The sequence below is a fragment of the Mus caroli genome, unplaced genomic scaffold, assembly GCF_978045245.1.
Source record: "Mus caroli unplaced genomic scaffold, Mus_caroli_1 scaffold_1, whole genome shotgun sequence".
Taxonomy (NCBI): Eukaryota; Metazoa; Chordata; class Mammalia; order Rodentia; family Muridae; genus Mus; species Mus caroli.
The window spans coordinates 136,549,580-136,564,861 of record NW_028227256.1 but is presented as its reverse complement, the minus strand read 5'-3'; the positions used below and the strand labels follow the sequence as shown (position 1 = coordinate 136,564,861).

Genomic DNA, 15,282 nt, shown 5'->3' with positions numbered 1-15,282 from the left:
ATTAAAGGCTAGAAATAATTGAAGCAAGTTTTATAAAAATAATATAAACTGCATTCAAAATGAATGAGAAAAAGTTCAAAGGAGAACAAAAAATCACTACATTAAATTGTTATGCAAATGAAATGTATAATTTTTACATTGCCATAACTAATTTACTATTTAACAAAAATTATTACTTCATAATGTAAGATACTGTCTTTAGTAAAGAACTATGATTTTTTAATGTTTTCTATGAAAAGGGAAAACATCCTGCCCTCCTCCACCACAGATTCCAAATACCCGAGTGATTGAAACCACTGTGAAATACTTGGATGGAGAAAAATTATCTGTTCTTTGCCAAGACAATTACCTAACTCAGGACTCAGAAGAAATGGTGTGCAAAGATGGAAGGTGGCAGTCATTACCTCGCTGCATTGGTCAGTAGCTATAACTTACTTTATACCAAAAGAACTCAGATGATGGGATGGGTACTGAAAAACAAGGCCATACTATAAATATTCTGGACACATAATTAAAATACTGTGTTTTTATTTTCTAATGTAAGTTTTTTATTTTTACTTGACTATTTCTTCATGTAGAAAAAATTCCATGTTCCCAGCCCCCTACAATAGAACATGGATCTATTAAATTACCCAGAACTTCAGAAGAAAGGAGAGATTCCATTGAGTCCAGCAGTCATGAACATGGAACTACATTCAGCTATGTCTGTGATGATGGTTTCAGGATCCCTGAAGAAAATGGGGTAACCTGCTACATGGGAAAATGGAGCACTCCACCTCGCTGTGTTGGTGAGAGTGACATGAAAACACAATAGTAGTTTTAAACAAGTCATTACTAGTAGTCTACTCTCAACCAAACCAGGAGACAGAATGATTTAGATCAGAACATATACACTTTTATATATTTTAACCATAAATTTGTACTTGCATAATTCAATATATGCTGCTTTAGTTGATTGTACTCTATTGAAATCTAGTTTCACTTTCGCATTTCTATTTTTAGATATAGTATAAAGTCTATAGACTTCATCTACTCTTGTATTTTTTTGATTTGCCTCCAAGTATTAAAGTCCAAAATGTTTTTTCTCAGAATATGATCCTCCCACCCATTCCACAATATATGGTATTTTCTGAGATTATTAATTCTTTATAACTATTACTTTGTTGTTTAACAGATGCAAGACAACAGAATGTGGTATTAGGAAGCATTTCCCACCTTTTTTATGATGGCACATCTTGCTTGTTAACATTTCCTTTTAGTACAGTTATATACAGAACAAATACAAACAAGTGAATTTCTGTATTAGTGCAATGAGGAATGCTTTAACTATGTTACTCTCATTTGTGTCTTTTTCAGGACTTCCTTGTGGACCTCCACCTTCAATTCCTCGTGGTACTGTTTCTCTTGAGCTAGAGAGTTACCAACATGGGGAAGAGGTTACATATCATTGTTCTACAGGCTTTGGAATTGATGGACCAGCATTTATTAAATGTGAAGGAGGAAAGTGGTCTGACCCACCAAAATGCATAAGTATAGTTTTATTTTCATTCTTTTTGTAACATATAATCTAATTCAATCTCTATGTGGTACATTTAAGAAATGAAGCCTGAATTCTAGCATATAAGAAGGTTTTGCTGCATAGTTCTGGATGCTGGAAGTCGAATATAGTACTGGTAAAAACATAGTTTTATCTTTCAGCCTAACTAAATTGTTTTTGTTCCATATAGTCTGAGATATCAGAATCCTCAGATTTCTAAACAGGGTCATCACTACAATGACAGTTTTAGCAGCAATGCCACTACAATTACATATGCTCTAAATTTTGAAATAATAATCATGAGTAATTTACACTTGATAAAACAAAAAGTAGAAATACTCTATAAGCATGAAAAACATGAGATAAAATTGAATGTAAAAATTTCAAGAATTCTGATCATCAGCATTCTATATCTACCTTATTCATTTTCATAAATATGGAAGAATTCAATATAACTAAGTCAAAATAGGAAAACTACTACTATATTTTTCTCTATGAAGCTACCTATTGATCCATATATTTTATATTCTGCAACTTTCTGAAAACATATATGTTCAAACTTTTTTTTTCCAGAAACGGATTGTGACTTTTTACCCACAATTGAAAATGCCATAATAGCAGGGAAGAACAAAAAATCATATAGGACAGGAGAACAAGTGACATTCAAATGTCAATCTCCTTATCAAATGAATGGCTCAGACACTGTGACATGTGTTAATAGCCGGTGGATTGGACAGCCAGTATGCAAAGGTATTTGGATGGGCTTTTAACATGTATTTATTTTAGTGTCTGAGGATGACATAATTGAAAAGGATACAGGTATTAGTTTTAAAGGGTGACCAAGTTGGTTTATATTAAAAATAATAAAAGCATTTAATTGAAAACCCAATGGTTAAGTTGGTAGCATGATGGTGTTCAGAGTTTAATTTCAAAATCATCAGCATCACTATCTTTGGATCAAGTTTTGAAAATGTAAATTAACACTGAGGAGTGTATGCTAGACATCCTCAATAGGAAAACATCTAGAGATGAGACCGTCAGCCTCCCTCAATGTCTTTTCGGGGATCTGTGTATGATTCAGTTTGGACTGTGCTTTAGTCTCTAAATATTTTTGATACATTTTTCTATAGTTATCTTTCAATTGATCTTGCTTACATCTCATTTTATCAAGTTTGTTATGATATTAGGATATTTTATGTGTTTGTCATTTTCTTACGACTATGGTATTCTTAAAACAATGTTCTTTTTTTCTCTAACATTGCAAATAGATTTTTTTCTCATACAATGATTTCTGATTATGTTTTCTCTTCCCTCCACTTGTTCCAGTTTCTTTCCACCTCCTGTCTCATCTAATATATACACTTTCAGTATTTCAGGAGAAAGGAAATAGTTTTCTAAGGAGTAATAATAATAAAATGGAAACAAACACACTGGGAGATGACAAAACAAGTCATTTTAGAGAAAACAACAGAAGAAAAGGCATAAGAAACTAAATAGACACAAAGCCCCACTTTATATACTCAGGAACTCCGTAAAAATACTAACCTGAAAGCTATCATATATATGACAGCATGCAAAATACCTTCCTATACCAAAGATGGTTGCCTTCAGGTGTGAAGGTCCTATGTAGGCACAAGTGTAATTTTCCTATGTTCAGTGAGATGCATAGATGTTGTCTTTCACGATATAGCCTTGCCTTCAGGTTGTAGAGTACAATCTATAGTCTTGTCAACAGCCTATGTTCTTTTGGAGTTCCATGTGACCCCTCTCGCACTCATTTAATTAGATGTAACCTAATCCCAGCATTAAGAGCTTCATTGGTGACATGAAATGTCCACTGGAGCCCTGTATCCTCACATTTTTGTTGATTACATTTAGATTCCATATATATATGGAATATATACATATATATACATATATATATACATATACATACATACACATGGACACACATATATATACATATAAATATACATATATTCCACATATATGTACACACATATATAGATATATACGTATAAATACACATATACATATAAAGAGTATATATATGTATGTATATACATATATATGTATATATATGTATTTTAAGAAGCTTGTATTATATTAATTTTTATAATATCCCTCAAATGAAACTTTTGTTGTTCCTCTATTCTGTCTTTTCTCTCCCCTTCCTGCCATCCATAACTATCTACTCTATTTTACCTAATACCTTAGCCCCAGTTCATTATGCTATACCTAACCTCTGTTTTTCTATGGAATGTAACTTTGCTTTCCTGACTTTACAGCTAATATCTACGTATAAGCAAATATATACATGTGTGCCTTCCTTGTTTTGAGTTACCTCACTCAGGATCAATTTTTGTCTATTTCCCTACATTTACCTGTGACATTCATGATTTCATTTTTTGTGTGCAAATAAATGTAGCAAATTTTCTTTATCCACTCACCAAGTCATAAATATATTTGGAATCTTATGCAATAATTGGATACTCAAGACAAGCAAATAGGTAGTGGTACTTTATTTTGTTCTTTAGATAATTCCTGTGTGGATCCACCACATGTGCCAAATGCTAATATTGTAACAAGGACCAAGGATAAATATCTACCTGGTGACAGAGTACGTTATGAATGTAATAAACCGTTGGAACTATTTGGGCAAGTGGAAGTGATGTGTGAAAATGGGATATGGACAGAAAAACCAAAGTGCCGAGGTAGGGCATCATTTTTCCTAATGTTTCTTTGACAATGTAATTTAGTTATTGTACATTAGTTAAAATCAACTGAAGTAATTTTAAAATCTTTAAAATTTATTTTATTTAAATCCCAAATGTTATCCTTTCCCAGTGCTCCCCTCCCAGAGCACTTTTGCTTAAGGTCACTGACATCGAGACCTGGGAGTCTCCCCCATCCTGGGCTTCTGGGACTTTAAGGAGGTTGCCCTGATCCTCTGTCCCTGGCACCTTCAGGGTTCCATTTATTTTCCTGGCCCTATGTGTTCCACCCCATACCTGATCCTGCCCCCACCCCTATTTCCCTTCCTTTCTCCTCTCCCACACAGGTAATGCCCATCTTCTACATCCCAAGATTATGTTCTTTTACATTATAAGTAGGATTGAAGCATCCTCATTTGGACCTTCCATAATGTTTAACTTCTTAGGATCTGTGGGGTGTATCTTGGGTACTCTGTACATTTGGGCTAATAGCCACTTATCAGTGAGTATATACCATTAATGTCCTTTTGTGTCTAGGTTACCTTAGTCAAGATGATTTTTTCTAGTTTCACCAATTTGCCTGAAAATTCATGATATCCTAGTTATGAATAGCTGAATATCATTCTATTGTGTAAATGAACCATATTTTCTGTATCTATTTTTCTGTTGTGGGACATCTGGGTTGTTTACAGCTTCTGGCTATTATGAACATAGTGGAGCACTTTTCCTTGTGGTTATGTAGAGCATCTTTTGGATATGTGCACAAGAGTGGTATAATTGGGTCTTCAGGTAAAACGATTTCCAATTTTCTGAGGAACTGCCAGATTGATTTCTAGAGTGGTTGTATAAATTTACCATCCCACTAACAATGGAGAGGTGTTCCCCTTTCTCCACATCCTGGTCAGCATGTACTGTCACTTGAATGACTTGAGAAGCCATTCTGGATGTTGCAAGGTGGAATCTCAGCATTGTTTTGATTTGTATTTCTTTGATGACTAAGGGTGTTGAATTTTTTTAACTTTCTTTTGTATAATTGGCAAGTTTCTTCCCCCTCCAATCCTCTCAGCTTCCTCAAACTTCACCTCTCCTCAAGATCCCCTGCCCTCTGCTTCCCTTTAGAAAATAATAGTCCTCCAAGAGACAATAGCCAAGCATGACAACACAAGATACAATAAGACAAGTTAAAAATCCTCTCATATTGAGGCTGGACAAGGCAACCTAACAGGAGTAAAAGAGTCCCAAGAGCAGGCAAAATAGTCAGATGTACAACCACTCCCACTGTTAAGAGTCTCACAAAAACTCCATGCTAACAACATAACTTATACACAAAGGACCTTGTGCAGATCCATGCCTTCCTCTTGTTTGCTGCTTCTGTGGCTGTGAGCCCATGTGAGCTCTTTTTAGTTAATTCAGTGGGCCAGGTTCTCCTGGTGTCCTCCATGCCCTCTGACTCCCACAATTCCTCACCTGCCATCTTCTGTCGAATTCCCTGATCTCCAAGGGAAGGTACCCAATGAAAACCTCTAATTTGGACTCTCACTTCTGCTCCCATTGGCTGCCAGAGAAAGCCCATTTGAGGACAATTTGGCAAGACACCAATTCTAGGTGTCTGAGTTGTCCAGTCTTTGGTTACTAGAAATTCAGTCAATGTAGAGCATGGTCATTCAAGATATTATACAGTTGTTAAAGACTAGGCTCACTACCGAAGTGATAAGAGAAGCATTTATTTTAAAAAAGTGAAAATAAGATGATACAGTTTGGGGGAATATTATAAAGAAATATGGTGGAAATTTTTAGCAAAATTGAATCAGATTAGAGGAACAGCATTGCTACTAAGGAGAAATGAACCACTTTACAACTAAAGATATTCATTTATTCATTTGATATTAAATGTATAAAACAATATTTATGTAAGGTTTGAGAAAAGATTCTCCAAATAATTATTTACAAATGTAAATATATGGTGTAATATATCTCTATATGAGAAAATGTATTTTATTTCTGATGTTTCCTTATTTCTTACATTTTGAATTCAACATGTGTGAAATTTCTTTTTTTTTTTAATTTTTTCTTAGATATTTGCTTTTACATTTCAAATGCCATTCCAAAAGTGCCCTGTACCCTCCCACGCCCTGCTCCCCAACCCACCCACTCCCACTTCTTGGCCCTAGCATTCCCTTGTACTGGGGCATATAAAGATTGAAAGACCAAGGGGCCTCTCTTCCCAATGATGGCCAAATAAGCCATCTTATGCTACATATGCAGGTAGAGACAGGAGCTCTGGGGCGGGGAGTGGGGGGAGGAGGTGCTGGTTAGTTAATATTGTTGTTCCACCTATAAAGTTGCAGAGCCCTTCAGCTCCTTGGGTACTTTCTTCACGCTTCCAAATTTTGTCTCTGTAACTCCTTCCATGGGTGTTTTCTTCCCTATTCTAAGAAGAGGCAAAGTGTCCACACTTTGGTCTTCGTTCTCTTGAGTTTAATGCGTTTAGAAAATTGTATCTTATATCTTGGGTATCCTAAGTTTCTGGGCTAATATCCACTTATCAGAGAGTACATATTGTGAGAGTTCCTTTGTGATTGGGTTACCTCACTCAGGATGATGCACTCCAGGTCCATCCATTTGCCTAGGAAATTCATAAATTCATTCTTTTTAATAGCTCAGTAGTACCCCATTGTGTAAATGTACCACATTTTCTGTATCCATTCCTCTGTTGAGGGGCATCTGGGTTCTTTCCAGCTTCTGGCTATTATAACTAAGTCTGCTATGAACATAGTGGAGCATGTGTCCTCCTTACCGGTTGGAACATCTTCTGGATATATGCCCAGGAGAGGTATTGCTGGATCCTCTGGTAGTATTATGTCCAATTTTCTGAGGAACCCCCAGACTGATTTCCAGAGTGGTTGTACAAGCTTGCAACCCCACCAACAATGGAGGAGCGTTCCTCTTTCTCCACATCCTCGCCAGCATCTGCTGTCACCTGAATTTTTGATCTTAGCCATTCTGACTGGTGTGAGGTGGAATCTCAGGGTTGTTTTGATTTGCATTTCTCTGATGATTAAGGATGTTAAACATTTTTACAGGTGCTTCTCTGCCATTCGGTATTCCTAGGGTGAGACTTCTTTGTTTAGTTCTGAGCCCCATTTTTAATGGGGTTATTTGATTTTCTGGAATCCACCTTCTTGAGTTCTTTATATATATTGGATATCAGTCCCCTATCCGATTTGAGATAGGTAAAGATCCTTTCCCAATCTGTTGGTGGTCTTTTTGTCTTACTGATGATGTCTTTTGCCTTGCAGAAGCTTTGCAATTTTATGAGGTCGTATTTATCGATTCTCGTTCTTACAGCACAAGCCATTGCTGTTCTATTCAGGATTTTTTTCACCTGTACCCATATCTTTGAGGCTTTTCCCTACGTTCTCCTCTATAAGTTTCAGTTTCTCTGGTTTTATGTGGAGTTCCTTAATCCACTTAGATTTGACCTTAGTACAAGGAGATAGTAATGGATCAATTCGCAATCTTCTACATAATAACCGCCAGTTGTGCCAGCACCATTTGATGAAAATGCTGTCTTTTTTCCGCTGGATGGTTTTAGCTCCCTTGTCAAAGATCAAGTGACCATAGGTATGTGGGTTCATCTCTGGGTCTTCAATTCTGTTCCATTGGTCTACTTGTCTGTCACTATACCAGTACCATGCAGTTTTTACCACAATTGCTCTGTAGTACAGCTTTAGGTCAGGAATGGTGATTCAACCAGAGGTTCTTTTATCCTTGAGAAGAGTTTTTGCCATGCTAAGTTTTTTGTTATTCCAAATGAATCTGCTGATTGCCCTTTCTAAATCCCTGAAGAATTGAGTTGGAATTTTGATGGGGATTGCATTGAATCTGTAGATTGCTTTGGCAAGATAGCCATTTTTACTATATTTATCCTGCCAATCCATGAGCATGGGAGATTTTTCCATCTTCTGAGATCTTCTTTAATTTCTTTCTTCAGATACATGAAGTTCTTGTCATACAGATCTTTCACTTCCTTAGTTAGAGTCACGCCTAGGTATTTTATATTATTTGTTGCTATTGAGAAGGGTGTTGTTTCTCTAATTTCTTTCTCAGCCTGTTTGTCCTTTGTGTAGAGAAAGGACATTGACTTGTTTGAGTTAATTTTATATCCACCTATTTCACTGAAGCTGTTTATCAGCAGTAGGAATGCTCTGGTGGAATTTCTAGGGTCACTTATATATACTATCATATCATCTGCAAAGAGTCATATTTTGACTTCTTCCATTCCAATTTGTATCGCCTTGATCTCCTTTTGTTCTCTAATTGCTCTGGCTAGGACTTCAAGTACAATGTTGAATAGGTAGGGAGAGAGTGGACAGCCTTGTCTAGTCCCTGATTTTAGAGGGATTGCTTCAAGCTTCTCACCATTTACTTTGATGCTGGCTACTGGTTTGCTGTAGATTGCTTTTATCATGTTTATGTATGGGCCTTGAATTCCTGATCTTTCCAAGACTTTTATCATGAATGGGTGTTGGATTTTGTCAAATGCTTTCTCAACATCTAAGGAGATTATCATGTGGTTTTTGTATTTGAGTTTGTTTATATACTGGATTATGTTGATGGATTTCCGTATATTGAACCATCCCTGCATCACTGGGATGAAACCTACTTGGTCAGGATGGATGATTGTTTTGATGTGTTCTTGGAGTTTGTTAGCAAGAATTTTATTGAGGATTTTTGCATCAATATTCATAAGGGATATTGGTCTGAAGTTGTCCATCTTTGTGGGGTCTTTTTGTGGTTTAGGTATCAGAGTAATTGTGGCTTCATAGAATGAGTTGAGTAGAGTACCTTCTGTTTCTATTTTGTGGAATAATTTGTGAAGAACTGGGATTAGATCTTCTTTGAAGTTCTGATAGAACTCTCCACTAAACCCATCTGGTCCTGGGCTTTTTTTGGTTGGGAGACTAATAATGACTGCTTCTATTTCTTTGGGGGATATAGGGCTGTTTAGATCATTAACCTGATCTTCATTCAATGTTGGTACCTGGTATCTGCCTAGAAACTTCTCCATGTCATCCAGGTTCTCCAGTTTTGTTGAGTATAGCCTTTTTTAGAAGGATCTGATGGTGTTTTGGATTTCTTCAGGATCTGTTGTTATGTCTTCATTTTCATTTCTGGTTTTGTTAATTAGAATGCTTTCCATGTGCCCTCTAGTGAGTCTGGCTAAGGGTTTGTCTATCTTGTTGATTTTCTCAAAGAACCAGCTCCTTGATTGGTTGATTCTTTGAATAGTTCTTCTTGTTTCCACTTGGCTGATTTCACCCCTATGTTTGATTATTTCCTGCAGTCTACTCCTCTTGGGTCAATTTGCTTCCATTTGTTCTAGAGCTTTTAGGTGGGTTGTCAAGCTGCTAATGTGTGCTCTCTCTAGTTTCTTTTTGGAGGCACTCAGAGCTATGAGTTTTCCTCTTAGAATGAAATGCCACAATGAAATGCTTTCATTGTATCCCATAAGTTTGGGTATGTTGTGGCTTCATTTTCATTGAACTCTAAGAGTCCTTAATTTCTTTCTTTATTCCTTCCTTGACCAAGGTATCATTGAGAAGAGTTGCTATTCAGTTTCCACGTGAATGTTGGCTTTCTATTATTTATTTTTTTATTGAAGATCACTGTTAATCCATTGTGATCTGATAGGATGCATGGGACAATTTCAATATTTTTTTATCTGTTGAGGACTGTTTTGTGACCTATTATGTGGTCAATTTTGGAGAAGGTACCATGAGGTGCTGAGAAGAAGGTATATCCTTTTGTTTTAGGATAGAATGTTCTGTAGATATCTGTCAGATCCATTTGTTTCATAACTTCTGTTAGTTTCACTGTGTCCCTATTTAGTTTCTGTTTCCATGATCTGTCCATTGGTGAAAGTGGTGTGTTGAAGTCTTCCACTATTATTGTGGGAGGTGCAATGTGTGCTTTGAGCTTTACTAAAGTTTCTTTAATGAACGTGGCTGCCCTTGTATTTGGAGCATAGATATTTAGAATTGATAGTTCCTCTTGGAGGATTTTATCAATGATGAGAATGAAATGCCCCTCCTTGTCTTTTTTGATGACTTTGGGTTGGAAGTCAATCTTATCAGATATTAGAATGGCTACTCCGGCTTGTTTCTTCATACCATTTGCTTGGAAAATTGTTTTCCAGCCTTTTATTCTGAGGTAGTGTCTATCTTTTTCTCTGAGATGAGTTTCCTGTAAGCAGCAAAATGTTGGGTCTTTTTTGTGTAGCCAGTTTGTTAGTCTAGGTCTTTTTATTGGGGAGTTGAGACCATTGATATTAAGAGATATTAAAGAAAAGTAATTGTTGGTTCCTGTTATTTTTGTTGTTAAAGTTGGGATTCTGTTCTCAAAACTGCCTTCTTTTAGGTTTGTTGAGGGACTACCTTCTTGTTTTTTCTAGGGTGTGGTTCCCGTCCTTGTTTTGTTTTGTTTTGTTTTCTGTTATTATCCTTTGAAGGGCTGGATTCGTGGAAAGGTAATGTGTGAATTTGATTTTGTCCTGGAATACTTTGGTTTCTCCATCTATGGTAATTGAGAGTTTGGCTGGTTATAGTAGCCTGGGCTGGAATTGTGTTCTTTTAGTGTCTGTATAACATCTGTCCAGGATCTTCTGGCTTTCATAGTCTCTGGTGAAAAATCTGGTGTAATTCTGATAGGCTTGCCTTTATATGTTACTTGACCTTTTTCCCTTACTCCTTTTAGTATTCTATCTTTATTTAATGCATTTGTTGTCCTGATTATTATGTCTCGGGAAGAATTTCTTTTCTGGTCCAGTCTATTTGGTGTTCTGTAGGCTTCTTGTATGTTCATGGGCATCTCTTTCTTTTTTTTTGTTGTTGTTGTTTTGTTTTTTTGTTTTTTGGTTGGGAGACAATTGATGGCTGCTTCTATTTCTTTAGGGGAAATGGGACTCTTTAAATCACTAATCTGACCCTGATTTAACTTTGGTAACTCATATCTGTCTAGGAAGTTGTCCATTTCATCAAGGGTTTCCAGCTTTATTGAATATAGCCTTTTGTAGTAGGATCTGATCATGTTTTGGAATTCCTCAGGTTCTGTTGTTATGTCTCCCTTTGCATTTCTGATTTTGTTAATAAGGATACTGTCCCTGTGCCCTCTTGTGAGTCTGGCTAAGGGTTTATCTATCTTGTTGATTTTCTCAAAGAACCAGCTTCTGGTTTGGTTGATTCTTTGAATAGTTCTTTTTGATTCCACTTGGTTGATTTCAGCCCTGAGTTTGATTATTTCCTGCCATCTACTCCTCTTTGGTGAATTTGCTTCCTTTTGTTCTAGAGCTTCTAGGTGTGCTGTCAGGCTGCTAGTGTATGCTTTCTCTAGTTTCTTTTTGGAGGCACTCAGGTCTATGAGTTTTCTTCTTAGGACTGCATTCATTGTGTCCCATAAGTTTATGTATGCTGTGGCTTCATTTTCATTAAACTCTAAAGAGTCTTTATTTTCTTTCTTTATTTAATCCTTGACCAAGATATCATTGAGTCGACTGTTGTTCAGTTTCCACATGAATGTTGGCTTTTTGTTATTTATGCTGTTATTGAAGATCAGCCTTAGTCCATGGTGATATGATAGGCTGAATGAGATAATTTCAATATTTTTGTATCTGTTGAGACCTGTTTTTTGACTGATTATATGGTCAATTTTGGAGGAGGTACCATGTGGTGTTGAGAACTAGTTATATCCTTTTATTTTAAGATGAAATATTCTATTAGGTCCATTTGTTTCATAACTTCTGTTAGTGTCCATGTGTCTCTGTTTAGTTTCTGTTTCCAGGATCTCTACATTAGTGAGAGTGGGGAGTTGAAGTCTCCCACTATTATTGTGTGAGGTACAATGTATGCTTTGAGGTTTACTAAAGTTTTTTTAATGAATGTGGCTGCCCTTGGATTTGGAGCATATATATTGAGAATTGAGAGTTTATTTTCCCTTTGATGAGTATGAAGTGCCCCTCCTTGTCTTTTTTGATAACCTTGAGTTGGAAGGCAATTTTATTAGACATTAGAATGGCTACTCCAGCTTGTTTCTTCAGACCATTTGCTTGGAAAATTGTTTTCCAGCCTTTCACTATGAGGTAGTGTCTGTCTTTTTCCCTGATGTGAGTTTCCTGTAGGCAGCAAAATGGTGGGTCCTGTTTGTGTAGCCAGTATATTAGTCTATGTCTTTTTATTGGGGAATTGTATCCATCGATTTGAAGAGAACTTAACGAAACGTAATTGTTGGTTCCTGTTATTTTTGTTGTTAAAGTTGGGATTCTGTTCTCAAAACTGCCTTCTTTTAGGTTTGTTGAAGGATTACTTTCTTGCTTTTTCTAGGACGTGGTTTCCATCCTCTTGTTAGTGTTTTCCCTTTATTATCCTTTGAAAGGTTTTATTCATGGAAAGATATTGTGTGAATTTGGTTTTATAATGGAATACTTTGGTTTCTCCATCTATGGTAATTGAGAGTTTTGCTGGGTATAAGAGCCTGGTCTGGCATTTGTGTTCTCTTAGGGTCTGTATAACATCTGTCCAGGATCTTCTGGCTTTCATAGTTACTGGTGAGAAGTCTGGTGTAATTCTAATAGGCCTGCCTTTATATGTTACTTGACCTTTTTTCCTTACTGCTTTTAATATTCTATCTTTATTTAGTGCATTTGTTGTTCTGATTATTATGTGACCAGAGGAATTTCTTTTCTGGTCCAATCTATTTAGAGTTCTGTAGGCTTCTTGTATGTTCATGGGCATCTCTTTCTTTAGGTTTGGGAAGTATTCTTCTATAATTTTGTTGAAGATATTGGTTGTCCCTTTAACTTGAAAATCTTCATTCTCTTTTACTCCTATTATCCATAGGTTTGGTCTTCTCATTGTGTCCTGGATTTCCTGGATGTTTTGAGTTAGGATCTTTTTGCATTTTGCATTTTCTTTGATTGCTATGCCCATGTTCTCTATGAAATCTTCTGCACCTGAGATTCTCTCTTCCATCTCTTGTATTCTGATGCTGATGCTTGCATCTATGTTTCCTGATTTCTTTCCAAGGTTTTCTATCTCCAGAGTTATCTCCCTTTGTGTTTTCTTTATTGTTTCTACTTCCCTTTTTAGGTCTTGCATGGTTTTGTTCAATTCCATCGCCTGTTTGGTTGTGTTTTCCTGTAATTCTTTAAGGGATTTTTGCATTTCCTCTTTAAGGACCACTGCCTGTTTAGCAGTGTTTCCTGTAATTCTTCATGGATTTCTCCCTGTTTAGCAGTATTTACCTCTATTTCTTTAAGTGAGTTATTAATGCCCTTCTTATGCCTTTCCTCTACCAGCATCATGAGATATAATTTTGATTCTGAATGTTGCTTTTCATTTGTGCTGCAGTATCCAGGACGGGCTGAGGTGGGAGTGCTGGGTTGTGATGATGGTGAGCGGTCTTGGTTTCTCTTAGTAAGATTCTTACATTTGCCTTTCGCCATCTGGTAATCTCTGGCGTTAGTTTTTATAGTGTCTCTTGCTGGAGCCTGTTCCTCCTGTGATTCTGTTAGCCTCTGTCAGCAGTCCTGGGAGTCCAGCTCTCTCCTGAGTCTCAGTGGTCAGAGTACTCTCTGCAGGCAAGCTCTCCTCTTACAGGGAAGGTTGACAGAAATCTGGTGTTCAGACCTGCCTCCTGGTTGAAGAGGAAGGCCCTTAACTGGGCCTGTCCCAGAAGATGTGTTGCCTCTGCAGTCTGTGTGCTCACCTGCACAGAGTAGTCTCTGAGAGATCCAGGACACAAGATGGCTCCCTCACCTGCTCTCGTGAATTTTCAATGACTTCATGCTAAAAGTTAGATTTATAAGCACAGGATTTTTCTAATTTTTCTCAATTTTTTATTATTAAATATGAACTATATATTTATGGTGGACATATTTAAATCATACCTATAAAGAAACATAAACTGCCTGGTCCAACAATCAAATCTCACTATTCAGATCATTTGCATGTGAAATAATTTTTAGTCTGTTTTGTATATCAGTTCATTTGTTACTTTGTGTTTGGGTTCTCTGTTTATAGGTTTGGTTTTTTTTTTAATTTTTTTTACAGTCCAGTCCTTATCTCCTTTACCGGACTGCCCTCTGACTGTTCTTCATACCTGATCATATTTCCCATTTCCTCTCTCCCACTCATGCCCTCTTCCTCTCCCTTCCACCCATGATTACTTTCATCTCCATCCCTGGTGGTACTGGGGCATCCTCAATTGGGTCCTATGGCTTGTTAAACTTCTTGAGTTATGAGGATTGTAACCATACCATGAATGTCCTTCAGATCTGAGTTACTTTATTCAGGATAATATTTTTGAGTTCCATCCATTAGCCTGCAAAACTCAGCATGTCCTAACTCTTTATAGCTGAGTAATATTCCATTGTGTAAATGAACCACATTTTCTGTATCCATTCTTCTGTTGTGGGACATTTCTGTTGTTTCCAACTTCTGGCTATCACAAATGATAGGCACTATGAACACAGTGAAACATGTTCCTCTGTGGCATGCCCTGGGACATCATCTTGATATATATGTCCAAGAGTGGAATTACTGGTTCTTCAGGTATATCTATTTCCAAATTTCTGAGGAAACTCTAGATTGATTTCCAGAGTGGTTCTACCAGTTTGTAATCTCACAAGCAATGGAAGAGTGTTCCTCTTTCCCTACATTCATGTCAAAATGTACTGTCACTTGAGTTTTTGACCTTAGCCATTCTGATTGGTGTAAGGGAGAACCTCAGGGTCACTTTGATTTCAATTTCCCTGATGACTAAGGAATTTGAACATTTCTTTAAATGCTTCTCAGTCAATCAAGATTCCTCCTATGATTTCTTTTCTATTGTTGAGTTCTATATCCCATTTGATTGTGTTGTTTGGTTTCTTTGTGGTTAGCTTCTTGAGTTCTTTATATATTTTGGCTATTAGTCCTCTACCGAATGTATGGTTAGTAAAGATTTTTCCCAATCTGTAGGTTGCAGATTTTTCCT

General features: G+C 36.7%; 1 protein-coding gene across 5 annotated transcripts in view; it reads left to right on the top strand.

Annotated features, from left to right (window-relative positions):
* The window catches only part of LOC110288164 (complement factor H), a 115,169-nt gene that overhangs the window by 88,850 nt on the left and 11,037 nt on the right, over positions 1-15,282 (top strand). For all 5 annotated transcript variants that reach the window (XM_085841599.1, XM_085841595.1, XM_085841600.1 and 2 more), the window contains 5 exons: positions 240-416; positions 579-788; positions 1,357-1,530; positions 2,111-2,287; positions 4,075-4,251. In XM_085841599.1, the coding sequence (XP_085697725.1) occupies positions 240-416; positions 579-788; positions 1,357-1,530; positions 2,111-2,287; positions 4,075-4,251 (915 nt within the window). The remainder of the gene's footprint in view (positions 1-239; positions 417-578; positions 789-1,356; positions 1,531-2,110; positions 2,288-4,074; positions 4,252-15,282) is intronic.